This window comes from Trichogramma pretiosum, unplaced genomic scaffold (genome assembly GCF_000599845.2).
Source record: "Trichogramma pretiosum strain Unisexual culture from Peru unplaced genomic scaffold, Tpre_2.0 scaffold8, whole genome shotgun sequence".
In the NCBI taxonomy this organism is placed as follows: Eukaryota; Metazoa; Arthropoda; class Insecta; order Hymenoptera; family Trichogrammatidae; genus Trichogramma; species Trichogramma pretiosum.
Genome location: NW_019641699.1, coordinates 1,912,990 through 1,934,596, shown reverse-complemented (window position 1 = coordinate 1,934,596; position 21,607 = coordinate 1,912,990). Strand labels below are relative to the sequence as shown.

General features: G+C 37.8%; 3 protein-coding genes and 1 long non-coding RNA gene across 4 annotated transcripts; 2 read left to right on the top strand and 2 right to left on the bottom strand.

The window, feature by feature from the left end:
• Positions 1 to 5: 5 nt before the first annotated feature.
• On the bottom strand, positions 6 to 4,625 carry LOC106653040 (cyclin-L1). Its single transcript, XM_014372268.2, has 4 exons — positions 4,037 to 4,625; positions 2,904 to 3,088; positions 980 to 1,564; positions 6 to 886 (listed from the first exon to the last, which is right to left on the bottom strand). Exons 1-4 carry the CDS (start codon positions 4,346 to 4,348, stop codon positions 655 to 657), a joined length of 1,314 nt encoding a protein of 437 aa, XP_014227754.1. The 5' UTR covers positions 4,349 to 4,625; the 3' UTR covers positions 6 to 654.
• A 459-nt stretch (positions 4,626 to 5,084) lies between these two features.
• LOC106653171 (exosome complex component rrp45) lies at positions 5,085 to 7,402 on the top strand. Its single transcript, XM_014372492.2, has 9 exons — positions 5,085 to 5,348; positions 5,608 to 5,702; positions 5,767 to 5,989; positions 6,068 to 6,285; positions 6,348 to 6,575; positions 6,642 to 6,772; positions 6,848 to 6,942; positions 7,040 to 7,169; positions 7,236 to 7,402. Exons 1-9 carry the CDS (start codon positions 5,283 to 5,285, stop codon positions 7,295 to 7,297), a joined length of 1,248 nt encoding a protein of 415 aa, XP_014227978.1. The 5' UTR covers positions 5,085 to 5,282; the 3' UTR covers positions 7,298 to 7,402.
• Positions 7,279 to 9,942, bottom strand: LOC106653172 (histone deacetylase complex subunit SAP30 homolog). Its single transcript, XM_014372493.2, has 3 exons — positions 8,328 to 9,942; positions 7,788 to 8,012; positions 7,279 to 7,721 (listed from the first exon to the last, which is right to left on the bottom strand). The coding sequence occupies exons 1-3, from the start codon at positions 8,496 to 8,498 to the stop codon at positions 7,593 to 7,595; spliced, it is 525 nt and encodes a 174-aa protein (XP_014227979.1). The 5' UTR covers positions 8,499 to 9,942; the 3' UTR covers positions 7,279 to 7,592.
• A 3,121-nt stretch (positions 9,943 to 13,063) lies between these two features.
• Positions 13,064 to 20,206, top strand: LOC106653173. The gene is made up of 2 exons (XR_002763628.1): positions 13,064 to 13,384; positions 20,116 to 20,206. It is a non-coding gene; the product is annotated as an uncharacterized LOC106653173 (long non-coding RNA).
• The last annotated feature ends 1,401 nt before the right edge of the window (positions 20,207 to 21,607 follow it).

Genomic DNA, 21,607 nt, shown 5'->3' with positions numbered 1-21,607 from the left:
AATTATTTTGCTTTTATTTTTATTACAATAATTATCAATTAACATCTTACATCTTGGTCAATACACCAATTCCTTCCTAATTTCTCAAAGTTTTCGTAAACTCGCAACGCGCCTTATAATTATCCATATTTCTTGATTCCATTTCAAAAAAAGTTACATCATACACAAACAAACAATTTCTCAGCAATAAAAATTTCTTCAAAATCAAGTCAAATATGTTTACTGTGATTTAGTTGAAGCTAACTTTTCAAACTTACATTTGCTTCAAAGCATCGTACAAAATTACTTTTACTTTACAAAAGAATTTTAAAAGGCTCACATTTATTGTGAATTTACGCTCTTTTGCGTTCACAGTACAGAAATTGATCGAAAAACTAGAATATTTACAGTAATTTTATTTCTGTACTCACGTAGATAGAAAGGCTCAATTCGTTTGAGCACAATTCTGTGTCATAAAAATAATTTCGATTTTCGCAAAAATCCGGTTTACAAAAAAACATCGATCACAAATTATTATAAATAAATCATAATTTTTATGAGCCTTTCATGCTCTATTAAATTACAATTGAAAAATAAATCGAAGATTTGTTGAGTTCATTGACAGAACTGAAATTTACATATTAGCATCATTCCGTAAAATTGATCTATGTTCATTTAATTTTTTCTACTGTGTTTTCGTTTAGTAGATCGATCTCGTGACCGACTCCTCGATCTATAATCTCGATGAGTTCGTGATGATTTGTGACTGCTAGATCTCCGCCTCGATGATTTTTTAGTTTTTCGTGAGCGACTATGACTACGCGATCTACTACGACTGTGACGTTTTCTTTTGGAATGCTTCATAGAGTCCACACGTTCAGGTGTATTTGACGTCGATTTATTATTCCTGAAAATAACAGTTAACAGTGTCAAAAAAAAGTTTTAAAAAACGATGTAATTACTAGCTTCATATTTAGGAGAATGGAAAACTTTTACTTACTTTGGTGATTTTATAGTTGCAGGTAAAGTATTGGGATTTCTACTAATAAATCCACCCCAAGCATTTCCATGTCCTTTACCCAAGGGTGGACTGGGGGTATTTGCGCCTGTTTCAACTGCTCTAGCCTTTGTTCTTGCTTCTTCGTATTTTTTTTTCAGTTCATCAACTTTCTTTTCAAGAACTTCAGCCTTCACTCTTGGCCTAGCATATAATCTCAAGATACTTCTGCAAACATCTCTTATGTCAGCTTCAACTACTTTGAAAATGCTAAACCACGCAGGCTTCATGGGTAAAGGCAACTTTATTTGCCTAGCGCTGAGATAAATACAGGCACAGGCAACAGTTTCAGGTTCATATCTTACAAAGACGTCAGAGCGCAAGGAATCATTCATGTAGTTCCAACTAAGCTGCATCAGCTGATTATTTTTTTCATAACCAAGAACTTGCAAATAAACAACAATCATCTTATGTGGATGCTTGACATGGACACAAAACCCCAGTTCTTTTAGAACTCTTCTCTCACTCTTGATCACTTGGTTCTTCAGAGCTACATAATTTGAATCAAGTATCACAGGCTGTATGGTTCTGAAAAAGAAAAGAATTTATTATAGAATTAAGTAATAAGAGTTAGTTTGGTTGAATTTGTATAACTGAGATAGATTTTTGGAAGACTTTTACAAGGTGAGTTTTGGTATGGCGTTCGTGGAAACTTACGAGTAGAAAATTATCTTATCCACTCAAAACCTTGAAAAAATGACATGTAATCATAGGTGAAATTACAATGACATAATATTGTGATTGATATAAATATGATGGTACTCAAGTGGTATACAACCTATGGATTACCCAGCAACTCTGAAGAATATTTCACTGTATAAAACGCACTGTTTACCTCTGACTGGTGCCCATTCAATTTTCAATGTACATTGTTACTATGATGCAAGAACCAATTATCCAAGAAATTCATTATATATAAATTTTTACTTACAGTTTTGAAATTTCAACAGAAGAATTTTATAAGCCATCGGCTTGCTCTTGAATGGATTTTTGAGATCACTGGTTCTTGGAACATATAAACAAGGTACCAAAGATTATTGTTAAATGATTTGAAGGTTTAAAATATACAAAAAAATTATTTGAAAAAAATAAAATATAAAATTTTTTAACTTATCCCGATTATTACCAATAATTGAATACACTGGAACATAGGACTTTGAATAAGATTAATAATAAATTTTTTTAAAGGTTAGAATCATTGAATTTCTCTCTGAAGACTGTCCACAAGTCAAATCTATAAATAGAAAATTTACAAACTAAACCTCAGGAGAAAATCAATTTCAGAAAAATATTAATGAAATATTTCTCAAATACATATCAATAATGATGAAATAAAAGAGTAAGTTTGCTAATTTTCTAATTATCAGATTTGCTTGCTCTAATAACCTTCCAGACCATTGCTCTTTTTTACATATTTATACAGACAAAATTATCTGTACTCAAATCCATTTAATGTCTGAGCTGCAAGCCTTGAATAATTGGAGCCTCTGGCTTTTAACAAGAGAGCTGTTCTTGAGTTGCTTGAGCTTCTTTAGATGCTTACATGTATATATACTCTAAAGTATCCAGAGCACTATGCCGAACTCACCCTGTTAAAAATCATTGAAATGTTTACATTTTGTTAAAGAAAGTTATAAGCCTAATTGAATTGAAAAATATTTTATGAAAAATTATTTTTCACAAGCAAGTAATTTATAATATATCATTTCGAGTCCAATAATTTAGATTTATAAATGAATATATTGTATATTACAGCAACTACTTGCTCTGGTAGTATAAAATTACCATAACATCAATTCAAAAAGATTGAGGTTTTTAAAAATTTTCATGTTTTTTCCAACAATTAAAATAAGTAAAAGATACTTACTTTTGACTTTGTACTTGTTTTATATGATTGAACACGTTGATGACATCTCTAATATGCCTAGGAGCTTCTTCAATTTTGCTAGCTAAACATACACAGGCCATAGCAGTGGTTTCCATGTCATACCTGACGAGTGATTTGCTGTAATAAAATCTCTGGAAAATTACTTGCCCCGTAGCCATAGCAACCTGCAATAGAAATAAAAATAAGCCTTTTAATGGTAATACCAATTATGGTGTTATAAATGATTTATATGAAAAATTTATATTTTTGGATAGCAAAACAATTAAAATTGACCCAATGCAACACATTTTGTATTTTTCCTAAAAGCTAATACATTATAAATGTCATAGTTGAAGTTATTGGGACTTGTTATTTTTCGCGCTATAATATAGAATTAACATTTTTTAGAATTAACATTTTTTTGATACCATGGGTGCGTTTACACATGAGATAAGCAGACTAAACTAAAGAACTTACTGTTTAAGTTTAACAATAATTGATATAAATATTGTAGTACTTTTAAAATACTCAATTATAAAATAATAATAAATGAGTTAATATGTGGCTAAAATCCTGGTCAATTATTATTAGTTATTTACAATGTTATGCATTTACACTATTTTATAAAAACTTTATAAGCCCTATAAGTTTTATAAATGAAATAAATGATTCTACATTACCCATCTGAGATATAATAATATCTAATTACATTATTTTGTTAATAAAAATAATAAATCCCACTACCAGCAGGAATCTTTTGATGAGGAAAAAAAAGTATTTTGAATTTTTATTTTAAAAACAGTGAAATGGAATGGCATAAGCAATAGAATTGCCCTCATGTTTAAAAGATACATTTTTTTTTAATTGACGTCATATATAGATAGTATTCATAGAAAAATAGAATACAGAAAATAGAAGAGCACGATAAATAAGATATATTTCAACTAGGATTTCAATATAAGTGGAGTAAAGTTCAGTAGTTATTTAGCTAAGAATTTATCGTGGAACCTAGGGATTTTTGTATCATGCAAAACTCAAAAGAGAGATCAATTGAATTTAGGTTAGGTTGAAACAAAAATCTACAAGTAAGCTTTATCGAAATTAAATATAATATAGAGATAAAATAAACGTACCTGAGGTAACCTAAGGAGAATTCCAGCGTATTGAATTAATTCACAGCCGAGTATACGCAAGTCAATTTCTGTATCGGAATCCAAGCCATCGAGGCTGGACGGTGTAGCAGCCAATTTGTCTTTTGGTAAAAGAACGTTTTGCAATGTTAGCATTATTTGACCATAGGGTTTCTGAAGGGCTGGGGGAATAGAAGTCGTGCTGCCCTGCTGCTGCTGTTGTTGCTGCTGTTGTTGTTGTTGTTGTCCAGTAGCCGCTGCAGCTGTCTTCGTGGCAGCGTGAGCTGCTATCGATGAATTTTCCTTCGTTCCCATGGCTCGAGTAATGCAATTAACTCGCAGCTCCTTGTAAAAATTGTGCTTTTCTCACTATCTACACTTTAACTGCTATTGATTAACTAACTTAAGTTCGAGCAACTATAATCACTCAACAATGTGATGGGACTGTTTTGCAGTTGAACAAAAACAAGTGTTGGATCATGGATGTCTCCAAGCTTGATCTAATTCAATGGCCTCGCCACAACTGCTACGCTACGCTACATACGACTGACTAACCACACATATACACTACACACACAGTATACACACACATATCCAGCAGCTACTGCAAGATGAAAAAGATGGAGACAAAGTGCAGACCAGTGACGACGCTCTCGGCAGAGAATTGAACTTGTAGTCTGCAGATTTCATTTTGATGTGAGCGCGCATATTTAAAACTAAGTGTATTATGAATTATTATTAGAAAAATTATTAGAAAAATAGTTATTGAAAAAAACTAAATCTTTTAATTTGCTTCATGCATAAGTAAATTGTGAAAATAATTGACAACGTCTAGCCATCAAATGATTCGTCTAGTTTTATTAAAATAAAATGAATAAAAAATTTATATTGCATTTCATTTTATGATGAAAACTGCTATCGATTAATATGGTTTTATCAATTTAGATCTAAATTAAGTTGATAATAAATAATTTGACGATCCCAATTATGGTGGTAATGTCCATTAACTTGGAAAACGACTTGTCAGTATGCTTTAGGTGATCTACATAAACTCATGGTGGCGATTGGCAACAAGTCTCTGTCTGACACGCTATAGCGCATATACCCTAATGTCACACGTGCTTTCATGTTTATTATAACCTTGCAATTAATTTTAACTTAACACTTCAATCTTACACTTATTTTAAAGGAAACAACGTTTAAAAAAGAAAAACTCACGTGAATATTAGTTAGTTGTTTTTATTAAAAAATGAAGGAGACTTACATTTCAACTTGTGAAAAAAATTTCGTTAACAAAGCGATCCTCGCAGATACTGTAAGTAAATTGATGTTTATCTTAGAAACTATAATACCACAGCTATTTCATTATGTCAAAATAATTTGTAATTGCTTTGATACTGGTTCTTATTTTAAACCGCTCCTTGTCCATATATTTTTTATATTTCACGGCTAATACATTTAATCTACGACTAATTATGACATTTAAGACTGATTGAAATTAACAACTTTCATATTTTTTTATGATATCTCTAGAATTAGAATATTATTTCTAATGACACAATTATTTTTTAAAGCGCTTAGATGGAAGAACTTTATTAGAACCAAGACCACTTAAAATAAATTTTGGAGCAAAATGGGGATCATGTTTGGTTTCATTAGGACAAACAAGGTAAAACAAAAATAAGCGTGATTAGTGAATTACTACTTTTATATTTTAATTGCAATGATTTTAGAGCAACAGCCCAAGTTTCTTGCGATATTCAAACACCAAAAGCTGCTCGTCCTAACGAAGGAATGCTATATGTGAGTGTAAATTTAAGTCCTTTGGCTGCTGAACATTTTGATGGTAGTAGAAGTTCGGAAGCTACTGCAGTTATCAACAGAATTTTAGAAAAATGTTTGAAAGAATCAAAATGTGTGGATTTGGAGTCTTTATGTATTGTAGCTGATAAAAAGGTTTGCATTAAATCCATAAAATTAATTAATATCTGTAAACTGCATTTTGGGAATCTTCATTCAATTCTATTTCTGCAGGTTTGGAATATAAGGGTGGATATAACGATAATCAACCATGATGGAAATTTAATCGATTGTGCTGCTATTGCTGCATTAGCAGCTCTCATGCATTTTCATAGGCCAGATGTCACATCCACAGGGGAAGAAGTAATAGTACATTCTTTTACAGAAAAGGATCCTTTACCTTTGACACTCTATCATCACCCAATCTGTATATCTTTTATAACATTTGAGAAGTGAGTGTTTTTAAAAAAAAAAAATGTTCTACTTTTTACATTAAAAATTCTCACAATTTCAGTGGTAAAACCGTTGTAGATCCTTCATATTTGGAAGAAAGAGTTGGGACTGCAATTTTCACTTTAACTCTCAATTCCCACAGAGAAGTTTGTAGTTTATATTTTGATTACATGGAAAATACTGCCTTGGTTGCCGATGTTATTCCTTCTGTCTCAACTTTTGCTGCTAATTATGCATATGAACTTATTAGAGAAGTAAAAGAGCTGGTTAGACAGGATGTGGAAGCCAAGTAATATATATTTCAATGTAGATATTTTCTGCTCTAATATAAATTTCTAAAAGTAATATTTTACAGATATAAAAAAGAAGTTCCTGAAATGAATACATTTGCTCAATGCATTGCTACTGATAAGGTTACTTCCATGATCAGTGAACGTATTAATATTAAATTAATGACATGGAATCATTACAACCAGGCAGATGAAGGTAAAATAATTCATACAATTTATTCAAGTTGAAATTTTTTATATATGAAGTAACAGTTGATATTTTTTTGAATAGAAGTTTCATGTTCTATGGAAACAGATCCTGTCAATGAAGAAAAAAGTGAAATTATCAATGTAGGAAATGGTACTGCAGAACTTGTAATGTCAAAGGTAAGAAAATTATAATGCTAGATGAAAAAGAGGTAGATAAACTGATATTTTAATTTAATTATTTTGTTACTATTCAACTCAACTATTCCGTTTTTAGTCCAATATCGCAGAAGGTGGTAAAAATATGTGGCACTCCTCAGATTCATCTGATAATGAATTTGAGCATTGGCAAGATGTTGAATTTGTAGAAGTAAAAAATCGTCAAAAAACTCCTGCTGAAACTATTGGTAATGAAGCATTTTTTTTTTATAAAAAAATATGAAGATTTTAATGCTTTTTTTTTCATTTTACAGATCTAGGTGGAGATAGTGAGGAAGAAGAAACTACAGTTTTAAGTAAATTAGACTTGGAATAATTATTGTTATAAGTTTATGTAAATATTTGTACAATTAACAATTATCTTGCATGTATAAACATTATTTCATTACAACTTGTCATTAAAATTAAATATTACCATGAATATACATTCATTTTTATTAACCTAAAGACTATTATTTACTGATAGTTATTTTCATAATATCTTACACTTACATCAATAATAAAATGCCTATTTTACATTTATCAATTTTTTATAAGTTGAATAATCTAAATATTCTAGATATATCATTACACAATATTACAAATACTAACATTCAAAATAAAATGTAGAGCTATGTTGCATCGTTGTTTAGGCCATTTTTTTGATCTAGTTTATTGGCATTGGTTTTCACTGTGTAAAAGAAATAACTTAACACATCTTTTTCAACTACTTGCAGGGACTTGAAATGTTTCATAAGAATCTGGAACACATAAAATTAGTTAAAATGTTTTAATTACTTGGTACGTTAATGAAAAATGTTTCTCACTTCTGCTAGTTGAGCTTTGTTTATGCCAGGTTTCGTAGTTAGTCTATAATGACGCTTGTACCTCCTAAGAGTGCCAACTTGCAATTGAAATAAATCAACTTCAGGAACATCATTGTCCGTTTCACCAGAATCTTCTTCTGAATCTTTTCGCCTTCTTTGATGTTGTTTAGTACGAGCACTTTGAATTACTTGCTTATGGTAGTCACATATGTACATATGCCTTACCTGTGATGAAAATGTTTGAGTTGTAGAAAGATAAAAATGTAAAAAGGACTAGTGATAGATTTCATTTTTAAAAAAGTTGACAATGTTTATTTAAATTTATTATTTAAAAATACCTAAAAAAAGGACAGATGAAAACAGGTATAAACGAGAAGCTTGGTATTTAAAATAGGCAAGAAAACGTTTGTTGGATATAATTGATGAAAAAAGTTCTCCAAGTGAATGATAAGATGTAAACTTGTTTTAATACATGGATCCGGAAAAAGTGAAATTTTGGTTTATTGACGAAGAGGGAACTCTTGGAAGTTTTGTACTTACATGATTGTCAATGCAGAGTTTCAACCTCCTTTGCGTGACGGTTTTCTGTATTCTCTTGCTGTAGGATGCATTACCAGCAACTCTGGTACACCTTGAGCCATCATCAACGAGACAGCAAATTTGATCTGCTGCTCCTCGCGAATCCTCTTCACCCGTACTGAAACCGTTCATGTTTAATGTTTTTAAGCACGGTCTTTTAGTTTTTTTTTACTAGGGCTACGTTAGCGCGAGAAAATATTAATTTGTTTGTCCACGTCCAACGAGTAAGCAAGTGAAATATTTTGAAAGTCTATGTATGACGTATCGTCGTGTAGGAAATACACGTTTAAAGCGCGTTGTACGTGCAAATGGAGACTCTACACGCTGTCAAAGATCAGTGGAACTTTGTTCGGTTAGGCAGGAGATGAAGATGAACCGGCCTCAAACTAAATCGAGTCCCTAATAAGAGTAGTGCGTCGTAGGCAGCAATATGCAGACAATTTTTTTCATCGCAACAAATGGGATCGAATGGTTGAAGATAATTGCCAAAATGTCAAAAGAAACTTAGCAATGGCAAGTTGACACTATATATGAAGACACAAGAACGACTACGAACTAAAAACTAAACTTCACACTGAATGTATGCGTACACCCTACATGCAGATGAAGAAGAACTGTTCTTATAGTGTAACAATTTTAGCCGCGGCAAAATATCTTCTGAAAGGAAACTCACACTCGATAGTCAGCGGACGTATTAATCCGTGGGTATCCCGTATCGTGCAACGCTGAACGCACGGTGGCGCACGCTTGTGCCTCGAGAGCAGTGGTGGGCTTTCGAAGCTAGATCGCAAAACTTGAATCGAAGGGAGCACCAAGCCATCTTCAGGCCATCGTGGGAAGCAGCACGAAGTCGGCCACCGGAGCTGATCCGTCCGCTGCACTGCGTCGTCGAAGGCGTTGTTGTAAAGTTAGCAGGGAGCCGCTACCATCAGCGTCCTCTGGCGGGTGACGGGTTGCTATTACGAATCTGCGCTAGCAAAATGGAGGCCGAGTCTGGCGGGGCGTGTGCGCCCGGCCCGCAGCTCTCGTCCATTATGTGCTCCAAACTGAGTTCACGACGGCGGCGGCGGCTTTGGGATGCGTGAAACGCCGAACGCACAGGCAACGTTGACGCTACCATACTACGAAGTACGAATTGCGATATGCGCAGCACCGAGTTGGCCTACCAACGCAGTCTGACCAACCTTGCCACGCTGAAACTCGCTCGATATTGATCATGTCAGGTAAATACGACTATAGAGCTTGATGATGGATGTTGAGTCGTTGTATGGAGCAGAAAACGAAGCCAGTTAACTCGATACGATTTTCCCTTTCGTCGGAATGCACTTGGAGCTCGGCAGTTACGGCAGTGTCGATTGGGCTCTGACACGACGATCAACGACATATTGTCTTGTTGCTGCAATTGATCTCGACTGCACTCCATTTACACGTCGTAAATGTGTATGTGTTACGTTCGCTCAGTGTACGAGCAGCTATATGTCAGAATACACTACTTGCGACCAAAGAACATAATTTGTTGTTAGTGGGGTGGCAGCCTGTGCATAGCGTGAGCGACGATCTGTCCTGCGTTAGATGTCACCCGTATAGCCGTTTCGTACGTACACTTTTTCAAAATTATATTTTTTCTACTGTCCACAATTGTGCACCTGCACAATAAGAAATTAAAACGGGAATTTATAAATTCAACTTTGTACCAATGATGCAGAATGACTATACCAGCAACTAGCCAATTAGCAAGTTTTAGTACTCGATCACTATTCTACACAGTTTTTTGTGACATATAAACAATTCAGCGTTGCATTATATAAAAAAATTCAGGCAAATAATTGAAATTTTTTTTTTAATAATAAAAACTCGAAAAATATTTCTCTCAACGTTGATAACATTAAAATAAGTTTCAAAATCTTGTTCAAGAGTTGTAAAGTTAAGATCAAAAGTGTCTAGTAATTGGTTTTAAGGAACATCTTTTTGCGCCAACATTTGGTCGCAACTTGATGTAATATATTTTCATCATCATGATATCATGAAGTGCGGTAACACCTAGCCAGCAGAGTATAAAAAAATTTTTGAAGATTTAAAAAACACCAAGACCAATGAACGATATTCGATTCGATTGTACAACTTGAATGAAAGGGTTCAATCATTGAGATGTGGCAGGGTTATTGTGTTTACAGTCACACTACGTGCTCGCATACAATTTTCATTCTCAACAAAACAAATACAATCGGGTCGATCTTATTTTAGTATTTGGTATAAACGAGGCCTGAGATTTCGAATAAAATTCCCATTCACCGCGAACGGGATGTTTCTCAGTTGCGCCGGTACTGCATCATGCGTAGTTCAGACTCTGTAAATATTCATTATCATGTGATCGTCACATGCGATTACCGGGTATTGAATGTGTATCGTCGACGCGAAGCAAGACAAGCTCAAGCGCATCGTAATTAGTGGCATAATTGTTGGCAAGTTTAGCCAATCGACACTTTTGCCGACCGTCGTTAAAAACTAAAGTCCGGTAAATTAAAAATTTTGAAGGAAAATGTTACTGTACATGTCACTCGTCATCGATGTATAGATGGTAATGTCGAGCTTTATCTAGATTGCGAAGGGTGCAGAGCAAATCATTGAGTCCGATAGAAGCTGAAGCCGAGTGCAGCGCCTAGGCAGGTAACGGTCGTCTTCAACGCACGGCAAACGACCCTTGGTGTAATTGAAAAATCATAATCTGTCGAGCACGATTCGCGTCCGCACGTACGAAATTTGCACGTATGTCGGCAATTCGGTCGATATCACGTACAAGTATTACGGTTGAAGTAAACAGTCGAGTGCACGCGTTGCGCAAATTGACTCGTACGCGTGTATTTGTTCGCGCGCATATACACGAGGAAACGAGCGTTGATTCGCTGCTGCCCTACGATACTGCCACAGAAGCAGTTGGTGGGCGCGAATCGTAAACACGCAGTGGCGATGATAATAATAGCAACAACATCATCTACAACAACAACAACAACAACAACAACAAAGATAAAAAAGAATGTAAACATGGAGCAAACACAAAGAGAAGCTATTAGGGAAGTCGGGGCAAGTATAGCAGCGCGCAACGGACATTTTCAGTAAAGTTTCCCGCCCTTTTCGCTGCGTCCAATGCGCGCGAGTGTTTCAACGTAAATGCAAAAGTTTGAATCGTCGAGTGCGCGAAATGCAAAGCCTCAGAGAGCGCGCAAGCGCAAGGCAATTGCAACGTCGGCTTGGCGGGCTCGGGGACTGCGAACAACGCTTTCAACGACGTTGTTGGCTCGATGCGTCCGTTCCTATATAGATATCCATGCACGGCTGCGCTCATATTTGCGCTATATAGCTATATAGAGTTGCATGTATATAGCCGCAGAGAAGAGGACGTATAATGGAGTCGGAGCGCGAGCGTTGCGCGTTCGCTCTCGTCGCTGGTGGTAGGGATCGAGGCAACGTTACAAGCGCATACATACTTGCAGCATACACACAGAACGGCTATACGGCGCCGCAGTCTACTGGCGTTTCGCGAGATCGTCCGTGCGAAATGAGAGACGCGACGGGATTGGTCAGCTTTTTGTGGCTTAAACGAAAGCAACCAATGCCGCGTGGCCGCTGCTCTTTGTATATAAGGTACTTAGGCCGTAAAGCTCGGTATATACTCGCGGGCTCGCTGCTGCAGTCGGCCCTTTGAAAAGTCTGCTCTACTGTACGTGTATAACTATAGATACACGAGCCATGCCTACATTGCCAGCGCTGCCAGTATACGTTACATGTATTATTTATATACCTGTATACCGTACATGTGGCTTGCGAGTGCTTCTCTCAAAGTGTAGACTATATAGGTATAGAAAGAGCGTTAACTTTACGCACGCATCCGTAGTTGGTTCAGGCCGTATAGCTACGTATGGATGCGTGTGTATAAAAGAACCTCCGGCGCGCTCGTTTTCTCTCTCTCTCTCTCTCTCTCTCTCTCGTTACATGCTACAGAAAGCGGCGCGCCAGGCGATGTACATATATAACCGTATATACGGACTGGAATACCCAAGCGAGCTCTCGACAGTAAGCAGCAGCCCGTGTATATCTGTATATGCCCATCACCGAGAACGTATATAGGTATAGAGGCGCACGAGAGCATGTACGTATAAAGGTATATAGCCTGGCAGCGTTGGTGCGCGCGTATACATGGCACGGGTCCCGCTTGCACTTAGCCGCAAGGGATATGGCTTTGCTTGTGCAGCGCACGCTCTATACTCTTTTCAGAACCTGCGAGTCTCTCGTCATCGTCCAGCTTTGCCCCAGTATATATACCTATATTTGTATTCGTGTATACGTATATATATTCGCGCGTATACACGCACGAGGTCTTTTCTCTCTCTCTCCCATTCGTTGGCAGTGTCGCTTATATATACGTACAATATTATCTACACGCGCGTATATAGGAGCGAGCGCGCGCGCGTTCGGCGTCGTTACGCCTCGACCCTATGCGACGGAAAGAGACGGAGCGAGCTCAACGAGGCTCTCTCGCGCGCGTATATACGGTTTGGAGCTGCTATATAGCCCAAGCAGCAGCAGCACAACATCGCGTCAGCAGCAGCAACAGCAGCGGCGCTCCGATATAGATATACACGCGCCTAACGTATAGCATAGCAGCAGCTCTGCCAGCAAGCAGTAAGCACCATCACCAGCACATACATACCGAGTTTGTAGTAAGGAGTCAGAGCGCGCGCCGATCAGTCTTGCTCATGATATACTGTTGTGTGTAACAGTTTGTATTGAAACATATAGATATATTCTGCACCATATATACACTCGTTCACAACATATATATATATAACATATATATACATCTATATATACTGCTTTGTACATCCACTCGATATATGTGACTATCGAAGCTTACGTTTATATGTGCAGATAAAAACTACGCGATATAAATCATCATTGGAGGAAAAAGGCCAATCGCAGGACTTTTCTTGTCGTAATCAGCCGCTCGTCTGACAGAAGTGGTAAGTCTCTTTCAAATCATCGCAACATTTTGCTCCCTCGACCAAGTGCCAACGAATTATCCTTATAATATTCAGTCCCTTTGTTTCGTTTGTCGACTTTTCTCGACCAATTGCGCGAATACGTTAAGTAAATATTCCATCCGGTATTTGTTATTTACGTGTTTAACGGCAAGCGCTCCTTTGCTCGTGTGTTATTGTTTTTGTTCTGTACCGATCTCGCGGGAGAAAATCATCATGAGCGAAAAACGAAGAAAAGTATAAAATCTCGAACGCAGATGCTTCTGTGCGTTATTTGCAAATACACGTATTATAACAGCAGGTTAAAGTCGCGACGTGTATTACACTTTTAGTGATAAGATATAAACCCGCGCCAAGTGTGTGCGCGACTTCTATATGCCGAGCGCGCGATACTTACATATAATACGTCTCGCGCATATGTAAGAGCGAAATAGAGATAGCATGGCACACACAGGCCAGGCACATATATATAATACTTTGTATGTACACTATACAGTCGGTGTCTCTGACTGCCTGCTGCTGCTGATGCTGCTTCGCGCAAGAGAAAAAGAGACGGATAACACGCGAGTAGCACATATGCGCTTGTCTCGCTCGCTCTATATCTCTATCTCTCTTTTTCTCGCTCGCGTTTATTCTCTGTCTGTTTCGCGTGTATAATATATATTCATAATGTATTTGTGGCTTCGCACTGAAGTGCATAAAGCCGAAGCTGCTTTCCAATTAATGAATAAAAATGACCTCGACCGCGTGACAAGTAACAGCCAGTCGAATTTCGAATTTTTTCCTTTTTTTTTTCTTTCAAACTTACATCTCCTAAAAGTAGCACCCATTTCTTCGGTCCAACTTCAGCTTCAAGCTTTTCGCATTCTATCAAAAGCTAAGTTAAGCTTTTGCCACTCTCGGGTATAGGTAGCAGCAGTGACTGCCGAGCAAATGGCTGTGCGGTGAAATATTTTTATAAACACATTTGAGAGTGAGTGTGTGCGCGATTGCGTGTACTTTTACATGCTTGTGTATGCACATACATTCGAGTTTATGATGGACACATGCGCACGAGTATAACGTATATATTTACATTGATGCGTGTATGCGTTTAGGCTTCTATCTCGCTCCGAGTGTGCCTTTAGCTTTTTATATCGTCTGCGCGTGAATATTATATGTGTATCACTGTTGTGTGCCTGCGCGTGCGTTCTATTCGTTCACGCAGCCGTTGGAAGATGAGCGATGCAAACCGTACTGCACCCGAGCTCAACAGCAGATCAATCTTTCTTTCGCGATTTCATGGCTTTTGACTTTTTACTCGATTGTCGTTTCATCATTTGCTCTCCGTAATCGACCAAAGAATTGTTCTTCTACGATGCCTGATGAATTTTTATACATTTTACTGTTGATCATGTCCAATGCGATGTACACAGCCGTCGTGCAGTGGCTGTCGGGCGCATGTGTGGTTGCTGCTGCATATTAAAATGTCGGCATGTCTCGTAGGTATATATGTATATAATATTAAGCTCTTCGCAGTGTTTTGCCAGATTCAAGGCGCGCAACTTTGAACGATAGACAATTCGCAAAAAAATATTCGTCTGAGCGCTCAACTCGTGGGCCAATATTTTCATTAGCTGGAACAATTTCAAACGTGTAAATAAAGTCGTAGCGAAGAATAACTAAAAAAATTTGTGCAGTATATACAATTGCTTGTGGTTCGTTTTGTACCAATGCTCTGCGCGTCTATCAATGTATTGCTCCGTGTGTATATATGTACTTGATATGTAAACTTGGTGTGTTCGAGGCAAAGACATTCGTCTATTTTTTTTATTTTTCATTGTTAAAACGATCATTTTCGGAATGTTGCGGGAATCCATGTAAAGTACCGATTAAACCGTCCACACTTTAAGTCATCGATTGGCGATTATTCGGGCTCTTGGCACTTTTTCGGTCGATCGAAGGTTGCGTGCTCTATGCGCCTACCGTCACTGCTGCTTCGGCCGTGCTTGTGTACGTATCGTGCACTAATGCTTGCATGCATGGCCTCTATGCACACTATACCATGCGATACTACATAATTACGTATAAACGGTTGTATATATACATACTCGACGTACACATGCATTGCATAGGGAAAAGCGCTCGGCTTTGCGCGCGCGCGCCAACGACTAAGACGAAAGCGCACTCTATAACTTGTGAAAAACAATTTGAACTTTTTATTTGTTCTGGGCAAGTGAAGATATTACTTTGTAAAATAGCCCATTATTTAGCTCATGCCCTTATAATAGAAATATACGCGTATCTGATTTTCTGTGAAATTGAATGTTTAAAAAAATATTGTGGCTTTGTTGATAAACTCGTTTTTTTTTCTTAATCTTTTTCCTGTCAATACGTACTATTTTGAATTTGTCACATAATTTAATTTGATTCTCTGTAGTAGCTAGCTCCAAGCTGCTCCGAATCTTTTGGAGTATTTTTTTCCAAAATCACTTGTTCAAACGATAAATTTAAGCAAAACCGCTAATTTTCAATTTCTGGTCAGGTTCTTTGAGAGTTTTAAAAATTTTAATAGATTTTGGTAACGTTTTTCATAAAAATTGTTTGTACCTTTGATTACATAAAGAATCGTCCATGTATTATTTATCAAAAATATGAATTAAAAAATCCCTTCCCAGTACATCCTCTGTTATAATGAGTATAGAAAGAAAATGAGAAATTTTTTCAGTGTCTCTTGACGTATTTTTATTTATGTATATGCATAAACGTATCCAACTATTAATTTCCCAGTATGTATAGCTTTAGGTAAGCTTCCATGTTGTATCTGCATACAGGAGAAAAAAGTATATAATATGTATGTATATATAAAACCGCGTCAAGCATGCTTACGTAGTTGGCGCATTATAGGTAACATACGTGTGTATATGCGCCGTGTGCGTTTAAGCGCGATGTATTCGCTAAAGTAAAGGCCAGGCGAAGCGCTGCGCAATATATATAGGTATATATACGTATACCTATAATACACATACTGCGTACAGTATGCGAGTATAAGCGTATAAACGTGGGCAACTATATAGATATACGTTAGTCATTCGGACGTACTTTTATATATGTATATATTTATAAGGTAGAAAAAGAAATCGTGTGACGGCACACATAGAAGCAGCCTGGCAGTCGCAGACGCATACACACACGCGCACACACACACAGCTGTGTACTGGCAGGATATATACATTGAACGAGTAAGCGAAAGAAAGAGAATACACGCAATACTCATATGTATTTTACGTCCATATGTATGTATGCTATGTTCATATGTGTGCGAGCATATACGTAGGTATATATACATATATAGCGTGGGAGCGGGAGAGGATATATAATACGCAGTATACGCGACTCCCTCCGCTTCTGTCTCGCTCGCACTCTTTGGCGCAGAAAGTCGGAGCACGGCACGGCATAGCACAGTATATACAGCATAGCATAGCAGCAGCATCAGCAGGCAACACACAAGTATATAGGAATATATATCGCTGGGCTTTGAGCGCGAGCGAGACGGAGCATACAGACGGTAAGTTGGCGAGAGAAAGAGCGAGCGAATGAGAATGACTGGGTGAGAGAGAGAGAGAGAGAAAGCATTGAGCGCACAGCACACACAGCTCTGCTGCAGCACGGGCTCGTGCAGTGTATATAGCGAATATATATAGATATATGCGAATACATAGAGCGTGTGTCAGAACGAGCGAGAGAGAGACAGACAGAGTGGGGATTATAGCAGGCAGGCAGGCAGGCAGGCAGGCAAGCAAGCAAAAGCAGCAGCACAGGCCAAGTAGCAGCGCAACGCATATAGCCCGTGCTCCAAACTGCCGAGTCGAACGACGAGTGCGTGAGAGCAACAGAGACAGACAGAGTCAGAGAGAACATAGCAGCAGCACGGCATAGGCATCTCTCTCTCTCTCTCTCTCTTGCCCGCGCTATAGCCTACCTATCCTACTGCTATACACAGAGAGCACAGCACTGAGCACAGGCTGTACGTAGCAGCAGCAGCAAGCAGCAAAGCATAGCATAGGCACTGATCACAGCCAGTAACAGCAGTAGTCGTGCATCACTCGTCTCGTCTTGTGTTGGTTGTATACATACCCCCCGTATATATACTTTGTGTGTTTACGTGCCTCTGCCAGTTCATCTATAGATACTGCAGTGAAGCATCAGCTACATATCGCCAAACCTATTGGTAAGCTATTTTACTCTTCGAACCATTTTCTAATCGACTCCGATTTGCAAATATATTAACGTCGTCGTTCGACTCTCGAAGCGAACGACAAGTTGCTCTTGTCTAACGATTACGCGCAAGCCAAAGTTTAGTGCATTAAAGACTCGCGAGTAGCGCGCATCGTCGCTGTGGTCGTCCAAGCTATCCTCCATGCCTCTCTCGATCAAATCTCTAGGCTCTTTTGGCCCTTTGAAGGCATTTTTCGCAAAACTCTCGCTGCAAAAGTTTCTTAAGCTTATAACCTATAAATACGAAATGCGCGCGCGCGGGGAGGGCGCTCTGTTGGTGGAGTGTATAGCCAGCGAGCGCGCGCTGTTCTCAACCGCTCAATCGTCTGCTATGCTTCCTTCTCTTTCGCACCCGTTAGCCCGACTCCGCAACGTATCTCTCCAATGTATATATAAGCTCGCGCGAGTGTTCTATAGCCTGTATGTGTGTATTGTATGTATATATACATACAATACACGTACGCGCTGTGCTGCTGGCGTTGCTGTGTGTCTGCCTTGTACGAGCCATTGCGACTACCAATGCTATATAGCTCGATCGAATATACGCATGAATCTACGTGTATTTACGCCTCTAAAGTAGCTGCTCCGATGTATAGATGTATATTTTTATTTTTCTTAAAACGTTTCCGAAAGCGCGACATTTGCGCACGTACAGTCTTCACAGGTCGCGTAACGAGCTAATGGATTTTTTTCCCGAACGCGCAGATGATACCGCCGTTGTCTTTCTTTGTGTCTGTCACCTCTCCGAGGCGCTTGACGCTTCTTGCGTGTGCCGTGCCATTTGCACAGCTCGATTCCACTTTTGCCGCCATTTTGGCAAATTGTCATAGTATTCTGCGTTTTAATCGCAATTTTTTCTGCCACTTGCAGACCGTCGAGCGCGCCGCGCGATGCCCGATGTGCCGCGGTAGCCCGCTGCTCCGTATGTGCACCGAGTTGCTCCGAAAAAGCTCGCGCTCTCTCAGTGTACATTGTCCACGCTGCCAAGTAACCGAGACCCTACTGCCGATCCAAGCACTGCAAATCAAAGCAATGAAATCGGGAACGCGTACAAGTGCTTCTCTAAAGAAGCACCAATGGATACGCTTATGCACCAGACAACTGCGACGCACTTTGTGTACGCGCGTCCAACTGCTGGGACTTGCTCTCTTGTTTATATTTATTTACGCTTACGTACGCACGTCGATGCGCGCATTAAATACATTGAGTATTTGAACTTATTAAGCGACGCCATCTTTCTCTTATATTATAAAATATGTATCCGTGGAATTATTTACTGATTTTTTTTTTAACAAAAAGCCAATTAATACGTTCGCTTGTACGAATTCATGAAAAGAGGCGCGCGCGCATGCATATTTGCACCGAATAAACGACAACACGTCCTCTCCTTTTTCCTCGTATACAAAAGCCGTTTATGTTCTCTTGCGAGCGAAATGTTTGCAGGATGTATTTTTGTGTACGCGCGTCGACGGTCTCGACACCGAAAGCTAGCGACATCTGCAGCGATTCGCGCGAAGCGTCTTTTTCGCACGGATATTCCATTCTGCGCGTTGCTGCAGCCAAAGCCCCTCGCTTACACCCGTTGCTTGCATACATGTATACACATATATGTCCAGCTTATGCAGAGAGAAGTGCGTTGCTCGTTGCTTGCTGTGTGCAACATTGCAGCTTTTCCGTTCGCGTCAGCTCATTTCGTTGCACTAGCTGTTGAGTACGTGCACTATACTGCCTTCTTCTCTGCGTATGTATACGATTTATCGAATGTTAATTTTATTTTAAATTCTAAAGAACGAAGCAATCCAGTAACGCTTTTACTTTTGCTTAAATTTCATACTTGGAGCAATCGCTTCCATTGCTCTCCCACAATTTTTCTATTTAAAAAGAACTTTGTTTTCAAACCTGTCAAATAGATGCTCATGTCTGTGATTGACTAAGGCAATACGAAATGATATCTTTCAGTTCATTCAAAAGCGCAAATGCCCTAAATTCATTATACGTTTGCTTGCAAAAATTTATTCGTGATCCATGCTATCTTACAAACACTTGCTACAGAAGCGATTCCGTAAATGCGTCAGGTTTCGCTCTATTACAAACGTCGTATAGTAGATGCCGGTCGATCAGCTGATTTCAAAATATATCGCCGCTTTACTGCTGAATTATATATGTACCTAAGATCGTATTTTCACAATATCTCACTCTTTCTATCTGTCTTGGTAACTACGCGCAGCAGAGAAAAGTTTTCATTCACCTTAACTATTATGAAAATGTAATGTTAACTATTATGCTACGTCGACAAACATTTATAAAATTACTCGTCCTCAAATACTTTTTACCAAAAAAAGAAGTACTAGCGTCTTAAAGAAATTTATATTATCCTGTTTATTCATTTCTTTTTCTTCAAATTATTCCAATTACATACGTGTGTCATTTAATAATTTCATCTCTTTTCTTTCCAGGTAGCCAAATAAACGCTAAAAACACTTTGAATTTCTATACACCGTTCATCGGCACCAGATAAAAGCCGGAGAACCCCGATCATCATGGAGGTATGTATTGAAATCATTTGTGTATATTGATTTGACAGTAAAATGAATCCATCTTCGGTACAATTTGATTTAATGATTATGCGTAACTGGTCTTGTACCTTTTTTGCTTTTTCATTTTTAAATTATTTAATCTCAGTTAAAAGGGACAAAAACGTGGATTCATTTTTAAAATTGAGTTTTAATTTTATATATTCTCAATAAATCTTTCAAATCTGAGTATTTATTTATATATTAAAATAAAAATTTAAATATTTATGTCTTATATACAATACATATATTTGGATCTGTAAAATCGAGAAAAAATTCCTTTCCTGCTTTCCATTATCATGTTTTTATTTATAATCCTGTTACAATCCCACTGAAAATGCTGAAAGTACAGAAAGCTTATATTTATATTTATATTAAAAACATTGAGCTCCATATTGATTATTTTCGAGTCCACTCGTATATATTGAGGAATTTCGGTGTGTCCTCATCATGCATTTATTTTTCACTAATTGATCAAAAATGTCAATTCTTACTTTTGTTTTTCCTTTATTAATTTACATTATTTGTTGAGAGTTTAATGTGAACAAATAAAAAGGTTATTAGCCTCTTGTCTTTCTTGATATTATATACACTGTACACGGATAACTAACGCCTTGAAGTAGTAAGAAAATTGCGCATGCGTACAAAAAAAACTTACTGTACCGAAGTGTATCTCCATATATGAGGAACAGTTTTCCATGAAAGTGTTTTCATTGCCAGGTGTCAATGCTGCGTCACAAACTGAACCGGCTGCATCAGCTGTTCAATATATTTGTCGCATGTTTCTTAGTCGAAAGCAACTGTTTAATCACAAAAAGCTTTTTATAAAATACTTATAATTAACTTGAGACTTTACAGTTGCTTTGAATAAAATCTGTGTTTACGGATATTTTGATTGCACCCGATTGTTTTGAATAAAAACGCGCGAAATTCCGAGCGTCTTTCCCGCCTGTTTAGTTAAGTTACTCCTTTTTGCGTGCTTAATTAAGAGAATGTAGAATCAATACATTTATTGAAAGCTATGCATCCACCATAATGAAAGCGGCACTATATGCTCGGTGATTCACGTATTCTAACTTCAATCGGATTTGCTAACGAATTTTCGGTATTGCAGATTTTCAAAAATAAAATCCATCAAGTTTTTGGGGGTAAAAGTCGATAATAATTAGCTGGAGTTGCGCCATGCGCAGCGGCATCTACGGCGTCATGAGTTTTACTCGATAATATTCTCTTTCGTATTATATTTCCCCTCTTTTTTTATACATATTCTTATCCTTGTTGCTCTCGGGGAACGCGTTCGACTCTTTCGTTATACGGCTACACACACTGCTGCGCAGCAAGCCCTGGGAATGCCAGCTCGCGCTCGTTCGCTTCC

What these genes read in the sequence shown, in the direction of transcription:
- LOC106653172 (XM_014372493.2), bottom strand. Translation starts at nt 8,498, where the DNA reads ATGAACGGTTTCAGTACGGGTGAAGAGGATTCGCGAGGAGCAGCAGAT. An exon ending in AACTCTGCATTGACAATCAT is followed by an intron (nt 8,013 to 8,327) that starts GTAAGTACAAAA and finishes TTTTCATCACAG; the next exon opens with GTAAGGCATATGTACATATG. An exon ending in ACAAAGCTCAACTAGCAGAA is followed by an intron (nt 7,722 to 7,787) that starts GTGAGAAACATT and finishes TATGTGTTCCAG; the next exon opens with ATTCTTATGAAACATTTCAA.
- LOC106653040 (XM_014372268.2), bottom strand. Translation starts at nt 4,348, where the DNA reads ATGGGAACGAAGGAAAATTCATCGATAGCAGCTCACGCTGCCACGAAG. An exon ending in AAACAAGTACAAAGTCAAAA is followed by an intron (nt 1,565 to 2,903) that starts GTAAGTATCTTT and finishes TTTCTTTTTCAG; the next exon opens with AACCATACAGCCTGTGATAC. An exon ending in GCAACTATAAAATCACCAAA is followed by an intron (nt 887 to 979) that starts GTAAGTAAAAGT and finishes TGTTATTTTCAG; the next exon opens with GAATAATAAATCGACGTCAA.
- LOC106653171 (XM_014372492.2), top strand. Translation starts at nt 5,283, where the DNA reads ATGAAGGAGACTTACATTTCAACTTGTGAAAAAAATTTCGTTAACAAA. An exon ending in AGACAGGATGTGGAAGCCAA is followed by an intron (nt 6,576 to 6,641) that starts GTAATATATATT and finishes AATATTTTACAG; the next exon opens with ATATAAAAAAGAAGTTCCTG. An exon ending in CAGAACTTGTAATGTCAAAG is followed by an intron (nt 6,943 to 7,039) that starts GTAAGAAAATTA and finishes TTCCGTTTTTAG; the next exon opens with TCCAATATCGCAGAAGGTGG.